The sequence below is a fragment of the Felis catus genome, chromosome D4 (genome assembly GCF_018350175.1).
Source record: "Felis catus isolate Fca126 chromosome D4, F.catus_Fca126_mat1.0, whole genome shotgun sequence".
Classification (NCBI taxonomy): Eukaryota; Metazoa; Chordata; class Mammalia; order Carnivora; family Felidae; genus Felis; species Felis catus.
Genome location: NC_058380.1, coordinates 10,991,194 through 11,007,571, shown reverse-complemented (window position 1 = coordinate 11,007,571; position 16,378 = coordinate 10,991,194). Strand labels below are relative to the sequence as shown.

The 16,378-nt window shown below is 52.3% G+C and overlaps 1 protein-coding gene and 1 long non-coding RNA gene across 4 annotated transcripts in view; both read right to left on the bottom strand.

Annotated features, from left to right (window-relative positions):
- LOC123381699 overlaps positions 1 to 13,094 on the bottom strand; it is a 28,626-nt gene extending 15,532 nt beyond the window's left edge. For all 3 annotated transcript variants that reach the window (XR_006589031.1, XR_006589030.1, XR_006589032.1), the window contains exons 1-2: positions 11,728 to 13,094; positions 8,674 to 8,740 (exon numbers count right to left, since the gene is read on the bottom strand). This is a non-coding gene — a long non-coding RNA (uncharacterized LOC123381699). The remainder of the gene's footprint in view (positions 1 to 8,673; positions 8,741 to 11,727) is intronic.
- An 896-nt stretch (positions 13,095 to 13,990) lies between these two features.
- FOXD4 (forkhead box D4) lies at positions 13,991 to 16,192 on the bottom strand. The gene has a single exon (XM_019815527.3). It carries the CDS (start codon positions 15,961 to 15,963, stop codon positions 14,608 to 14,610), a length of 1,356 nt encoding a protein of 451 aa, XP_019671086.3. The 5' UTR covers positions 15,964 to 16,192; the 3' UTR covers positions 13,991 to 14,607.
- Between the last annotated feature and the right edge of the window lie 186 nt (positions 16,193 to 16,378).

The window sequence follows — 16,378 nt, the reverse complement described above, 5'->3', positions numbered from 1 at the left end:
TTAAAACGCAGGGCTCAGCTGCTCTACACCAATCAAGGGTTAGGGTTTCCAGTCTCCTACAGTGGCTTTCATCTGCTCAGATTTTTGGCCAGGATTCCCACAACAAGGAAACAGTTTGATGCAGAAAAGGCTCCTTCCTAGGAACCCCAAACTGATGTGGCAGAAATAAGCTCTGAGAAGATTCTTCCGCTGTTCTCAGCTTTTCCCTCCGTGGGATGGACAGAATACACTAGAGATTTCGTTGGGAATCATTACTCCTCCCACCTCCTGGCTCCTTGGCCTCTGAGATTAAGGGGCGGAGGGGAGCTGAAGCGGAAGAGAGGCCGGAGGGGCTCCCCAGCACACCTGTGAGGCTGTCATGTGACGGGTGGCTGTGATTTTCACTTCCGGCGTTCGTCCTCGGGACTCTGGCCCAGGCTTGCAGCCCAAGGCTGCAGAAGACGGCTCTCCCGGAAGCCAAGTCCCTGCCGACCTGGAAGGAGCAGGTGGCTTCTTCCAACCGCCTCCACCAGCCCTACCCGACCTGGGGTATCTCAGAGAAGCCCCTTCACATCTCAGCACTGGGGCTTGGTGCTTACCTCCGCCCTTTGCCATAACGACTCCCCGGGATTGCCGCATCTACGACCATTATGACCCGGAAAGTCACAACAGCGCTGGGTGACTTGTCTCCCATCAGGGCCTGGCACCCTTGAGGGCCGGGCTCCCCCCTCTGGTCTCCTCGCCCAGTCCCCCATTCTCCTGGCGGATGCTGGAACTGCTCCCCCAAGCCCGTGTGACAGGCACGAACAGACTCCCCGTCGCCTCTTCTGGGCTCCCGTGGCCAGAATCCTGAACTGATCCTCTCCCCACAAAGGAGGACTCGCCTCACAAGCTGTCCTTTCAGCTGCTCACTTCAACGTGCTCTTGATTCGCTTAACTGAGCACCTCCAACAGGCACGGACACGCTGCCTCGTCACGCTTCATCCCGCCCAGCTTTGTGGCCCCTCCGCCCTGGAACCTGACCCCGCCCCCTCCCCCCCCCCCACCCCGGACCCTCCACCTGGGCTCCAGCCCCTTGGGGCTCGCACCAAAAATTAATTACTTGCTCTCAGACCGGAAACCTTAACCACTCCGTCCCTAGGGCTCCATTTATTGGCAGAGTAACATGTTCAAGACAACCCCCGTTGGGGGGGGAAAAATCTCTTTATTCCTGTCTCCCTCTCCAGTCCTGATCTGTCTCTCTGGGACACTTAAGCGACTGAGCCACCCAGGCGCCCCAAGGGGAGAGCTTTCTTATGCCAATTTGAGATAAGCAATTTCCAGCTTCAAATGCTTTGGAAGCTTCCGGTTGCCCACAGGACTGTCTTTAGCACAGCTTGGCTTAGAATAATAAAGCTTCTAAGCATCTGGCTTTCAGGAGTTTCCAGTGAAGGGACTCTGGATTCAGTTCCAAGGTCTACCGTATACTTGCTGTGTGGCCCCGGGTGAGGTACTTACCCTCTCTGTATCTCAGATTAGACTCTTCCTCTGTAAAATGGAGATAATAATAGTACCTCTGCTCACTGGGTTGCTGTAAAGATGAAATGTTTAAAGCGCCCAGAACTGCATCCAGCATGGCGTAAGTGAGCACTAAATACTCAACTCTATTTCTGTAAGTACTGCCTTCTACCCCCCTTTCCTCTCGGCCGTGCATGTGGCCAATGAGAATGACCCTCTAATCACACATGAGTTCCTTTGGTTCTTGGCCTCAACACATAGAACACTGTTTCCCTCCGACCTCTTATCCCTAGTACCCCGTGAGCAGACTTCAAGATCCTTCTCCTGGGGCGCCCGGGTGGCTCAGTCCGTTAAGCGTGTGACTCTTGGTTTCGGCTCAGGTCATGATCTCACAGCTCAGGCGTTCAAGCCCCCACACCGGGCTCTGTGCTGACAGCTCGGAGCCTGCTTGGGATTCTCTGTCTCCCTCACTCTCTGCCCCTCCCCGCTCATGCTCTCTCTCTCTCTCTCAAAATAAATAAACATTAAAAAAAATTAATTTCCTCCAGAAGCTGCCCTAACCACTACTGGAGTTAGACGTTCCCTCCACTGGGCCTTCATCAGTGCCTCGTGCTCGCTCAGAGCACAGATCACAGCAGATCGTACCAACTGCTTCCTCCCTCTTTGTCAATTGCTTCGGGCGGGACTCAGCCTAATTGATCTTGGTAATGCCAGCACCTGGCACAGAGCGGGCTCAGTAAAGTCTGTGGAATTAAGTGATGATGCATAGGGACATAGAGTAGAGGTGGGGTACCAATCTGTCCCAGGCTGCCTGGGACAGTCTCGTTTGGACCATGATCCTGATGTAATTATTAACAGCACCCCCTCTCCCTCCCCAAACTGTCTCCCTACACACAGTGAATGGTAAGGTAACTCTATGTGTGACAGCTGCAATTCTACTCCTCACAGCCAATTCCCCTTTGCTCGACATAGGCTACTTCAACAGAATTGAGGATAGAACCTGAAAAGAATGGAATTTCTAAAGAATCAAAGTAAATGTCCCAGAGGGAAGGTAAATGAGATTTAAAGGGAAAGTAACTTAAAATAAAATGACATGTCTTTTGGTGTACAAGGGCTTGGGTAAATGATTCTACCTCTCGCCAAAAGGGAGCAAAAGAGACCAAAATTACCCCTCCACCTACCCACCTGAAACAACTGGAAAACTAGACAACATATATGAAGCAACAGTCTCCCAGACACTAGAACCAAGCGACAAAGGACAGTGATTCCCCCAGAGGCGGGAAACAAATAGGGGAGCCCTCCCACTGTCCTCGCTTACTGTCTCATGGCAGTTTTCTGGCCGCAACACAGGGAGCTGGCGGAGACATCACACAGAGGTCTCCCCGTATTGAGAAGACAGAGCTGGGAGTCCAGGAAGGCTAAGGTGGCTAGACCGTGCACAGCAGAGGTAGTGGGGAGGGGAGCACGGCACAGAGTGGCCAGAATACTCATCCCCTCCAGGATCCTGCGGAGTACTGATGAGAGCATGCGTGTGGGAAGACGGCCTGAGCCTGGGCAAAGAACCACGCAGGATTAAAGGGAAAGCGCAGGGTGTTCACAGGGGGTCAGGAATAGCGCCTCTTGCGGTCAGCCAGAGTGGAAAGCCTCCATTCATGAGGCTTAGGGCAGAGTACTCAAATAGATTCTGCCTTCGGGTTGGGGGCAAAACAGCCCTAGACCAGGTGCTTTTCTTAGCGCCCAATAAAGCAAGAGCTGAAGATCAAACCCTTTCCAAGTAGCTTAACAGTGTGACAGAACGAACCTCAGCAATAGTTACAGACATACACAACTATCAAGCACCCAACTGTGGGGAGATAGGTTCTACTGACATAAATGGGTTAGAAAAAAGATTAGGGCGGAAAGCTGCCACCATGGGGCGCAAGCACCCAAGGTTAGCTAGCAAGGTATTATAATGGGATCACGAGAACTTGTTATATCACCTGCAGGAAATTACTTTCCATCTGACATCGATATACGATTGTACTCAGATCACAAATTCCACTTGCCCCCCAGACCCTTTGCTTCTTACACACACAAGTTAGCGGTTACTGTCTGATTGCTTTCTCCATGTTTGCATGTGTAAGATCTTGTTTCTCGCACACTCAACACATGTGTAAGATCTTGAGCGCTCGATAAATGCGGATATGAAACCCCTGTTCAGGGCTCTTGTCTCCTCCCGGACATTGGCCTCTCTCATATTCAATCCTGCATCTGCGCTCTTGCTGGACAAGAGAGAACTCCAGACTCATAGTCTGTGACACCCAACAAAGTTCAATTCACAATGCCTGTCACCCAGTCAGAAATTATCAGGGACGTGAAGAGGCAAGAAAATCCGACACATAGTGAGGATAAAAATTTAAAAAAAAAATCCAGAAATGACCTACACTATAGAGTTAGTCTACAAGTACATTTGAACAGTGATACAACTGTATTCCATATGTTCCAGAACCTAAAGACTCAATATTGTAACTGGAGACATGGAAGATCTAGAAAAAGACCCAAATGCACCTTCTAGAAATGAACATTATAACGTATGAAGTGAAAAGCACACGGGATGGGATTAACAGCAGATCACACATTGCAGGATGAAAGATAAGAAAAAATTTTAAATTTTAAATCAGCCAAAATGAAACACAGAGGGAAAAACATACTGAAATAAAATTAAGAGCATCAGTTGAGCCATGGGACAATTTTAAGCAACCTAATACCTTTGTATTTGGAATCCCTGGAGGGAAGAGGCACAGAAAAAATTCAGAAATACGGTTAAGATTTTCCCATATGTTCAGGTAAGACTGACACAGAAGACAGTGAACTAGTCAGATGCTTGCATTTAAACCTGTAAAACACCATGACAGTGACAGCTAAAATGCAGAGCGTTGCAGGAGGGGTGATACTGGGGATTTCAAATCAAATACGACATGTGGTTTTCTTCCTTGGACAGGACTGTCTGGTCTATTTCAGGATGTTCCTCAATCCTAAATATCACCCCCAAAAATGTCAGTAATGCCTCCCAATCATTGTGCCCAAAAAACAAAATATCACTCCCTGAGTGAGGTTCCATTTCTTTGATAACTATTGGTCTAGAATAGACCAGGGGCAGCAAACGATGGCCTGCCCATGGGCTGCATTTGCATGTTCTGTGAGCTAAGAATGGTCTCCCATATTGAAAGGTTGTGAAGGGGAGGAGAAGAAAGAGGGAGGGAAGAAGAAAAGGAAAAGTGGCAGATGACATATGGCCCACGATGCCTAAAACAAGATTTGATGACCCCTGGTCTAGGTTCCAGAGGAAAAAGGATTCCATATGGTCCATTTCCATAAGGAGTTTATGAGGTTTTTGGGTGATAGTGGGGTGTGTGGGGTCCGGAGCCAAGGGCCAAGAAAGAATTCTTGAAGATGTATTTGGTGCAAAAAGGTGACTTGATTGAAGCATGGGGACAGGACCGGTGGGCAGGAAGAGCTGCCCCGGGACCATGAGGAGAGACTGCTTTTATACTATGGGGCTGGGCTGGGAGGAGGAAAAGTCCAGGGGAAGTTTCCAGTGAGATTTTCATCCTCCAAAGAAGACTCCCAGGATACTGGAGGCCTAGCTATTGTCAAGCTAAGGTGAAGGTTCTTCCCTCCAGCAAAGCATTAAAAAGACAGTAAGGAGTTCCTGGAGAACTTTTTACTCTGCCAGCCTTAAGTATTTGTCAATGGGCTGCAGGTTAGAAGGAAATTGAGTTCTATCTGCCTTTTCCTTCTGCCTTTGTTCCCCACATCACTAGGGAGGGGTGATGGAGACTTAGGTCCTGCAGGACTGTGATCTCAGTCAGTTTAACCATTTGTTTACCCCTTTCCTTTGTTCTTGGGCAGCCAGGAGTGCCCGAGGAATATCACACAAATCCCCCGGAAGCGGGGGGGGGGGGGGGGGGGGGGGGGGGTGTTGTTTGTAGCCTGTCACCCTGCCTGATGCTCCCATATCAGGGAGTGTATCTGTGTGTATCTGTTAGTATTCAGAGAAGCAGAACCCCTGTGAAGAAAGGACTTCTTACAGGGACCAGACTTTATGCAATTAGGAGAGCCAGTGAAGGAGTCCAGAGCAGGTGGTGGTGGCTGGAAGTTACCGCAGCTTGACGGAGCCATCGGACAGGAAGAAAGGCTGCACACGAAGTGGGGGAAAGGCAAGTACACACTGGAACCCACCAGAACCAACTGGAACTCATGAGGACAAACTAGAACCCATGGGTCGCCCCACCTCCAATGGCAGCGATGGCAGCGACCTGACGCCCTCTGCAGGGCTGCACACGTGCCCTCATGCCTCCTACGTGTTCTCATAACACCTTAGGTTTACCCACAGTGCCCCCGTCACGCGGTCGGTCGTGTCCTTGCCCGCTCCCTTGTCTGTGGCCTCGGCTGCACTGGGAGGCCTGGAGGCGGGGCTTCGCCTGGAGGCGGGGCTTCGCCTGTCGTCCTCATCACCGTATCCCTTGCTCCCAACAAAAGACTTAAACGCCGAGTAACTGCTCAATCAGTATTTTCTGGACGCATGAGGGAAATATAAACCTGCATATCGAGTGAAAACGAAGCTGGGCGGCCACGAAGCACGTGACTGATTCAACAGAAGCTTGCTCCTCTTACTCCACAGGCGCGAATTCTAATTTGAGGGGTTCTGTGGTTACTTCCTGTTACTATGCCGGCCTGGGAGGTAGACAAGGGCAACGCTTTATGTAAAGAGGGAGAGCTCCCCCAAACGGTGTCCCTGACCACGTCTGTCCTTGGGAAGTGATGGCACACATGGCCTGCTCCTCACACCAGAAGGCTGAACCCCAGTGGCAGGAGCCCTGCATCGCGGCACCTCTTGGCAGGAAAGAAACAGGTACACCACCCATGCATGGCAGGCAATAAAGGATGCCCACCATGTGAAGGCTGTCACGACACAAGAAAGAAAATGCCAGGCAAAATTCCACCAATACTCAGGGGCACATCGTAGTTATTATCACCACCCAGTAACAGCTGACCTTTCTAGAGCATTTATGCACCAAGCACTGTACCGAGCACTATATATGCATTATTTCAGGTAACCCTCACAATGAAATCTACAATTGCCACCACTGGAGAGACGGGGAAATTGAGTCTTTGAGTGGTTAAGTTGCTTGCCCAAGATCACAGAGCGAGTAAGGGGCAGAACCAACATCCATTTCAACCAAGGACCCCAGTCCTCGCAGACATCTATCCTCAACTAGTCCTTGAGAAAACAGGAGTCTAGAGTGTTTTGGTGGTTTTGTTTTTTTTTTAATTTTTGTCTTTTTTTTAAACGAACAAAAGCTGTTTCCTTGCAGGAGTTATTTAAACGGTTTTAGTAGCCATTGGAAATCCATTCCAGCATTACAGTTCCAAAGCTACTAAATGCAAAGTACATACACAGATACAATATATCATATCATATTAAGTGCTGCATGCAATGAATCAGGAAATTGAAGCAAACAAAAAATACTCAACAGCATTATATAAAACACCAACTGCTTACCAAGCAGGTAACAAATGGTTAGGAAACGCAACCTACTAATTAAGGTATTCAAACATACAGATCTAGCCTTACCTAAAATCTCTTATCTATTCTAAATGAATAATAATTTTCAAACAATGTTGGTAATTTGAATACTTAGCTCCACCTAAGCTCAAATCAGAGTCCAATATATGAACACCCTTTCAAAAATAAACATTTTTTTTAAATTATGGCAAAAAACAGGGGGTGCCTGGGTGGCTCAGTCGGTTAAGGCATCTGACTTTGACTCAGGTCATGATCTCGCTGTTCCCAAGTTCGAGCCTGGTGTCGGGCTCTGTGCTGACAGCTCAGAGCTTGGAGCCTGCTTTGGATTCTGTGTCTCCCTCTCTCTCTGCCAAACCCTCGCTCGTGCTCTATCTCTGTCTCTCTCTCTCAAAAATAAATAAACATTAAAAAATTTATGCCGATACACGAACACCCTTTTACACACTTATCAATATTATAGATACAATTGATTTAAGTTAATTTCACATGTATTTTTTGACAATGTTCTGGGAGTTGTTTGAGATATAAAGATAGATAAGATTTGGTCTGTACCTTCACAGGGGTTCCAGAGAGTGCATAAAGCAGAAACCTCTGCAAATAACTGCAGAATGAGACAAATGAGATCATAAAAGTTCAAAATGCAAGGGAAGAATAGAAATGGAAATTTTATTTAGTGTGTGTACTTATTAAAGTAATAGGAACCCCCCAAAAAGATGGTTACTTTCCATTTTTATTAAACTTACTTATTCATTTTTTTCCTGTCCAATCTAATATCTTTGACATCCCAAGTCCCTTTAATTGAGAACTCTCCCAAAGTGAATTTTCTTCTCATGAGCACAGAACCTACACTCTATTATATATCTATCCTGGCCCTCACTGAATGTTATCCCCTTTTCATTCTAAAATACAAAGTAATACAGAACATAAAATTTTCATGCATAAAATGCCTTTGGAATCTGAAGGCATAAAGAACTCCATTCGTGCCAAAAGAAGACCGGCTTCAAATTTTTAGACTGAAATTTTAGATTTAGAAATATTTGGTTGGTAATTTTGTATCTCTCTAAGGACATGGAAAATGTACTTTTTAAAAAGATTTTCTTTTTAAGTACTCAATCTCCTACAACCAACACGGGGCTCGAACTCTATGGCCCCATGATCAAGAGTCACATGCTTCCCCGACTGAGCCAGCTAAGGCAACCTCAGAAAATAATCTCTTTTTTTTTTCAACGTTTTTATTTATTTTTGGGACAGAGAGAGACAGAGCATGAACGGGGGAGGGGCAGAGAGAGAGGGAGACACAGAATCAGAAACAGGCTCCAGGCTCTGAGCCATCAGCCCAAAGCCCGACGCGGGGCTCGAACTCCCGGACCACGAGATCGTGACCTGGCTGAAGTCGGACGCTTAACCGACTGCGCCACCCAGGCGCCCCTCTTTTTTTTTTAATAACTGTAGATTTACGAAAATTTCCCATAAGCTTTCCCAGACCCATGCTTCCCCTAATAAAAATGTATTCTCTCAACAGCTGACTCTTCAAGGCGTCTTGACTACTCCCTGCCCCTCTACAAATACTATTATCTGCTAACATTCGAAAGTCTACATAAATAAGGGCATGCTGGAGAAGACCTTACCAGAAAGATGTTGCCAGTAACCACAAGACCCTGAAGGTCCAGTTCTTCAAGACAAACTGTCCGGTTTCTGCAACAACAAGAATGTAGTACAATGAGGAAAAACCTCACTGACACAGGAGATGGTATTGACCATCAGGTACAGCCCGCGTTTGTATCCTAACTTGTATCATTGTTTGGCCCCTAATTAGCGTGCAACCAACCAAGTTTTGAGACAATTCAGATGTTGATGCTATTAGTGAGTCACTCAGGTGTGCGAATGGGATTGTGGGTACACAATCTTCTAGAGAAATGTTCAAAAATATTTATGGGTGAAATGATGGGCTATTTGGGTTTTGATTCAAAATAACCCAGTAGGAAGAGGACTGTGACAGGGTTAAAGATGAAATAAGGTTGGCCTGACGGAGGGGTACACGGAGGATAATTATACTAGTCTCTCTAACTCTATGTACGTTAGGAAGCTTCCATTGTATATATCTCAAAAAGATGTAAAATTTAAGGGAAAAATAGATACTGCTTAAACTATGGCACAATGTCTCTTATACAAGAGATGATTAACATTAATAGTCATGTTAATTTTAAGAACTATTGGTCATAAATATATCTATAAATATGGACATGGCTATACATAGAAAATAACAGTAACTGAAGAAAAGGAAATGTTTTAAATTTAACTTCATCTCATTGTTCTGTTGCCTGTATTTGGGAATAGAAACCATTTTGCTAGCTGAATCAACCACAACTATCCCCAAATGTTCTTAATTACTGATTTCAGGGGCGCCTGGGTGGCTCAGTCGGTTGAGCGTCCGACTTCGGCTCAGGTCACGATCTCACGGTCCGTGAGTTCGAGCCCGAGCCCTGCGTCGGGGTGATGGCTCAGAGCCTGGAGCCTGCTTCCGATTCTGTGTCTCCCTCTCTCTCTGACCCTCCCCCGTTCATGCTCTGTCTCTGTCTCAAAAATAAATAAACGTTAAAAAAAATTAAAAAAAATTACTGATTTCAATAAATATATTCCTGCAGTGTAAGAAATGAAGTTTATACCCAGGTATTTCTCTTACAAGCATCCATTTTGACATATAAACCTTGATTGTGTGAAAGTAGTTGGGCAACAGGGAACTGGCCTTGAACTGAGTTTCAAACTGGATTCTCTTGTCTATTTGGGGGGTTGGGGCAGGAGGGTGGCAAATGTTGGTATTATTAGCTATCACCTATGTAAGTCCTTTGAACCAAGCGGTGTATATGGAATCAATGAGTACTTAAAACACATTTAAATAATTTCAGTTCTGATATGAAAAAAACAGCCATTAAGCCTAAACGATTTTTTTGTCGAAATTACAGGTAGGTGGGCATTTGCAGAGTAAGATCACAGTTCGGATTGGAATCAGATATTCACGTGGGGAGGCAGTTCTGAACATTCTTTCTAATTTTTTTTTTTGACATTTATTTATTTTTGAGAGACAGAGAGAGCCAGAACATGAACAGGGGAGGGGCCGAGACATGGAGAGACCCAGAGTCTGAAGCAGGCTCCAGGCTCTGAGCTGTCAGCACAGAGCCCGACGCGGGGCTTGAACTCATGAGCCTTGAGATCATGACCTGTGCGGAAGCTCAACCGACTGAGCCAGCCAGGCGCCCCACGAACATTCTTTCTAAATGCTGGGGGTGGGGAGGAGGGGAGGGGATGAGAGCTGAGTCCCCTCGCGCTTCCATCTTACTCCTTTTCTCGTAGTTTCTGCTGTTTCTCTAGCCTTTCTGCCCTGACTGCTTCTGAGTCGAACGAAAGGAGCAGAGGCCTCTGGTTCAGGCGGACTGGAGATGAAAGACAGTCACTAGCTACATTCCCATGAATATTTTGAAACACTGTGGACACCCCAAGTATGCAGGGCCAGGGCGCAGAGAACGTCACCGCCGCCGACGTGCCTCGTCGCACCCGTGCAGGCGGGGCGTGCTGGCCACCGACGGACACACGTGTAGGCTCGCCGCGTTCAGCCACCGCAGTCCCCGGGTCGCCAGTCCCCGGGTCCTTCCCCGCAGGGGCCCCCACCTTCACTCCCAGGCCAGTGGGCCCGGACCTTCTGACCTGAGGGTGAACTGAGGGCTGGTCCTGCCCCAGCCCAGCCTCCCCACCCCTCCCTAGCCTGTCCCCAGGCAGGTGCCGCCCAGCATCCTGGCCACATCACGACCCTTTCTCGCGCCGTCCAGATCCAGTGCGGGGCGCGGGGCGCGAACTGCAGCGCAGAGTCAAGATTCCCGAGAGGAAACGGAGGCTGGCGGGGCAGCGAGGGGCCGCGATGCTTCTGCCTCCACCGCCGAGGGCGGGCGGCAGGGAGGGGGCGGCGGCTGCGGGCCCGCAGGCGGACTGGGGGTCGCAGTACCGCCGGCATTTACCCCCAGGGGTACCTGGGTTGTTGGGGTTCACCAGGGGAAGGAAGACGAAAACCCACCTGGGAAGGAAAAACCCACTCTCGTGACTCCCCCGCCTCCTCGCTGGCGGTCTGGGTCGAGTCTGGTAGTTCTGCGTGGCCCTGGGCGTGGCCAACTGCCCTCTAGGCCGTGACCTTCCCACCGCTCCGCCCACGGGCTGCGCAGAGAAGCCCGGCGCGCCGCTGGGGAACCGACGGCGCCAGCTTGGGGGCTGCCGGACGCTGGGGGCAGCAATGCGTTTGGTGGCACGCCGAGCGTGGGGCAGGGAGCCGGGAGGGAGCGTTTGGGCACCCAATCCTTTTAGGCCCGGGTCTCCGCGACCCGCCCGAGGCCCAGGCAGGAGAAGGTCGCCGGCGTCCACAGGGTTAGTGGTTCAAAAACCAAACAGGGCCCGGTACCACCGCCTAAGGGTCTTGGGGCAAGTTTCCCAATTTCACCAACTCGCAAACTTCTTGCCTGTGTAACGGGGACTCGAGCGTGTCTTTGGCACTGGGTGCTGGGAGGGTTAAAGGGGAACCCAGTGCCCGGCAGGCAGGGAACGGAGGACAACGGTTAGCCGCCATCCTTACTGTTGTTAGTTATTAGTGTTATTATCAGCCGGTGGGACCCGAGGGAGAGTCGCTTTCCCCGGCTTACCTCCAGCCCTCGCCCAGCCTCTCCTCACCTCCCAGGCCCGCCGGCGGCTCAGGAAGCCTCGAGTCAGCCCGGCTTCAAGAAGACGAGCCCGAAGGTCGAAGGCGACCCCACAACTCCGAAGCGCTGTGCCTTGCGCGCCACGCAGGGGTTCCCAACAGACCCGCGCAGTGACCCTGACAGCAGCGGGGGCCCCGGAGGCGCCCGGACGCCCCTGCGCAGACCCGCCGCGCCGCCTGCAGCGAGGGCTCGTCCTCACCACGGGGGCTGGGGTGCCGGGCGGGTCACCCCGCGGGCCCCACGGAAGGCCCCACCTGTGCGCGCGGACCCCTAGCGCCACGTTCCACTGGAGATCAACGTTTAATTCACTCTCCCACCGAATAGACGGTTTTCTTGAAAATTCGTCCTTCGATACGGTTTCATTAGGTAAAAAGTATAAAAAAGTAGGAGAGTGGGGGCCGGCTTGGGCCAGGTTGTGACCCTCAGACAGCGGTGCTCGTGACCGTGCTGGTCTGGGGCCCAGGGAAGGAAGACACCGGCGTCGGCCTCGAGTGTCGCCTCTGGGCTCGGTGGCGGCTCCACCTGTCGCTCCCACAAAGTTTGTTGACTGAATAAAAGAACGCACGTAGGCCTGGAAATGTGTTCGCCCAAAGGGCAAGGGGGTGTTGGCACGGGAAGGGGAGAGTTCTTGGTGTGACAGAGGCTCCCTTAATTACGGCTTGTTGCCAAACACAGGTAACCCCAGACCTGCAGAACGCGCTAAACGGATCCTAAAGCTGGGGTGCGGAGGGTGAGACAGGACCCGGCAAAACCCTGAGAAGGGAAGGTGGCGGGGGAGAAGGGGCTTTTGGTCGCGCATCGGGGCCACAGAAGGGAACTGCTGGTGCCCGCGGAGCGAGCGCGCGAAGGCTGCGCTGCGCGTGCAGGGCCGAGGGAGAACGGAAGCCCGCGTCTAGGCGGCTCCCAGGGGCCGGGCTTGGGAACCTTCCAGAACGTCTCCAGAACCGTACTACTTCAAGCCCGGAGCAGGTGAGGATCGCGCGCAGGACTTGCAAGGAGGTTCTGAGAGATGGGGAGGAGATGAGAAGCTGGGGTAAAAGTGGACCAACTGGACAGCCGTAAAAATGTGGGCCTCGATCTGCCCTCCCTCCCGGAACCAGAAATTCACAGCGGGAACTGCGGAGTAGATGAAGGGGAACGACCTTCTCACACTTTCCAAGTGGCTTCTCCCACCGCAGCACCAAGGAATGTGGTTCTTCTGAAACAGGAGCCCTGAGAGGCCGGGGAGTGCGGCGGGGTCTCTCGGAACTTGCTGGAACTTGCTGTCTCTGGGGCTATTTCCTGATGCGCGCGTCTTCCTCCGGTTTCCCACCCACCCGGTCGCCAGAAGCCTGAGGACGGTGAAACCTTTCTGGTGGCAAAGTTCTTTGAGAACTTCTTTTCGAAACAACTAAGTTCTTCCTGTACCAAAGAAAGGGGCCCATGCGCCCTTAGAAGGCATCCGTCCGGGGAGAAAAAAAATTTTTAATTGTAAATTGTCCAGAACACAAATGGTACCTTTGATCCTTCCTTTTCCCCTGGCCCTGCTTTGGAAAATTCTGACGCTTTTAATTTTTTTTTTCAGCGTTTTTATTTATTTTTGGGACAGAGAGAGACAGAGCATGATCTGACGCTTTTATAAAAATTGCCTTTTGGGGCGCCTGGGTGGCGCAGTCGGTTAAGCGTCCGACTTCAGCCAGGTCACGATCTCGCGGTCCGTGAGTTCGAGCCCCGCGTCGGGCTCTGGGCTGATGGCTCAGAGCCTGGAGCCTGTTTCCGATTCTGTGTCTCCCTCTCTCTCTGTCCCTCCCCCGTTCATGCTCTGTCTCTCTCTGTCCCAAAAATAAATAAACGTTGAAAAAAAAATTGCCTTTTATTTTTTTCCTGGGAAATGTGGGCCGCTACCTTCTAAATTGATCTCAAGTGGCGCCCCACTGTATTCAGGTGAAAAATCAACATCTTTGTAAACATGAAAAACGAATGGAAAATGTACTTACATTTCCCTCCAATTCTTTTTCTTCTACAGATTTCATAAATTCTATATACCATATTTTAAAGCCCAGGACGTCAAATATTCAGAAGTTTTGCAGGCCATGTTGGAAAATTGTTTCTGATGCCTGTAATGAATACGAATTGTAAAACTAACTTGTTCCCTGGGAGGAAAGATCTAAGTTTCAAAAGTTCCATTTAGAAAGCGATTATTGAGAAGTAAATACGAAATAAGTAATATGGTGCGGTGACTTAGCATTTTATTTAGTCTATATAGCTAGCTTTAATTTTAGCATCTTTCCACATCAGACACACACATTAGAAGTCAACGCTTTAAAATTAAAAGTCTATATTACACATCGATTTCGGGAAGACAGAAAGAACAAGTATTTTGCACTTGACCGGGGAATAATATTTGCAATTCCTAGGGAGTCAACGAGGGGAAACAGGTTGTGCATTGGGCATTTATTTTCTTTATTTTTTTCTTCTTTTTCTTTTTTTAAATAACAGAACAAAGTGTCCCACTCACGTTCACAGTTACTCTGGAAATGGGTAATGGGAAAAATCCTGGAAGCCACAACTGGAGGCTGGAAAAGTGAGGGCGAGAGTGGACGCCATCGGGAGGTTACGCCCGGGGGGCCGCACAGTATCCAACTTTTCCTCTGTACGTAGTCGGCAGCGATGCGCACCGTGGTCCAGTTCGTGGTGGTTGCGACGCGGAGTTCGGACGCGCCCCCGTGGTCCCCGCCCCGCGGGGCGGCGTGCGCTAGGGCAGGCGGCGCGAAGGGCAGTCCCCCGGCTTGGCTCCAGGGGTGTCCGGCGGGGTCAGCGCCAGGACAGCGTTGCGGATGCTGCTCAGAAGGCCGGCAGGATGCTCTCCCTGCCGGAAAGGCTGGCCACCGCTGTCGGCCTGGAGCCTCCCGCTCCGGGCGGACACCCCAGGCGCGCCGCGGACAGGTGCTGGCCCGGCAGAGCGCCCTCGCTGGGAGCGCGGCCGCTGGTACAGTCCTCCTGCTGCTGCCGCTGCTGCTGCTGCTGCTCTAACACGGTCCGGGCAGCGGACGCCGCAGCGGCAGCCGACACGTGCAGCAAAGGGGTGGCCGCCCGGTGATGCACCAGGCACGACGAGCGCTGCAGCAGGTGGCAGTAGCCCCACGGGGTCGGGGGCAGACTCTGCGCGGCCCTCGTCCCCCCTCCTCCTCGGACCCCTCGCATGATGCTCTCGATGCTGAAGGGGGCGCATCCGTCTCCCGGCCGCGCCGCCGACCCCTTGCCCTCCTCCCAAGGCTGGGAGGCCGGGGAGGGCCGCACGGCCGAGGGGGCGCCGGGGGTGGCCGGGTCCGCGCCTGGCGCCTTCCCGGGCGTCTCGGCGTAGGCCGGGGCCGACAGCAGCAGGTAGCGAAGGGGGTGCGGGTGCAGCAGCGCGCACGGGCGGCTCCCGGAGGCGGCGGCGGGGTAGGCCCCCGGCACTGGGGGCGGCGGGGCCGGGCTCCCGAGCAGCAGGCCCGGGTAGGGGCCGTGCAGGGCGGCGGGCGCGGCGGGCAGGGGGAAGGGGTGGTGCAGGTGGGCTCCCGGGGGCGGGCGGTGGCGCTTGAAGCGCTTCCTGCGCCGGAGGAAGCTGCCGTTGTCGAACATGTCCCGGGACGCGGGGTCCAGGCTCCAGTAGTTGCCCTTGCCCGGGTGGCCCGGCTCGCGCGGGATCTTGACGAAGCAGTCGTTGAGCGAGAGGTTGTGGCGGATGCTGTTCTGCCAGGCGGGGAACCTGCGGCGGTAGTAGGGGAAGCGGCCGCTGATGAAGGCGCAGATGCCGCTGAGCGTGAGGCGCTTGTGCGGGCTCTGCAGGATGGCCATGGTGATGAGCGCGATGTAGGAGTACGGGGGCTTCGCCGGCTGCGGGCCGTCCGCGGAAGCCGCCGCGGACCCGCTCGACGCCCCGAACTTGGGGCCCAACTTGGCGTCGGCCGGGGCGCCGCCGCCCTCGGGGAGCCCTCCGCCAAGCGCGCCCGCGCCGCGCCGCGCCTCCCGCGTCCCCGGCGGGGGCAGCTGCCCTGGCAACGGCTGGCTCTCCGCCGCCTCGCCTTCCTCGTCCTCCTCCCCCTCGCCCTCATCCTCCTCCTCTCCCAGGATGTCGATCTCGCCGTCCTCCCCGTCGGAGCCCCGGAGGCTGCGCCGCGGTGTGGAGCGAAGGCTTTCGGGTTTGGGCAAGTTCATGGGGGAGCAGGTCGTGCAAGACGCAGGGGTGGTGGCCGGCCGCTCGCCCGCCTCGAGGGGGTCCGGGCTGGAGGCGGGCGGGTTCGGAGTGTTCCAAAAAGCAGGAGGGCTTGCGGCTGGTTGCCCGTTTGGTGGTGGTCTTCTCTTCCGTTGGTTTCTCCTCGTTGCCAACACCGTCCAGCAAAGATGCACTTTGCCTTTTCTCGGAGCTTCTTCGAGTCCTTGAGTGGTCGACCGCCCCCCACCCTTTCCACCCCCGCCCTCCCCTACCTCCGAGCGCTCCCCCGCTTGCTCCGGACGCAGTCCAATGGTGAGGGTTCACTGCGCGTTACCCGACAGGGCAAGAGCCTCCAGCCCCCTCCTTCTCCTGACACCCACCGGCCACCCAGGAGGATGCGCGGTGAAAGCGCGTTGA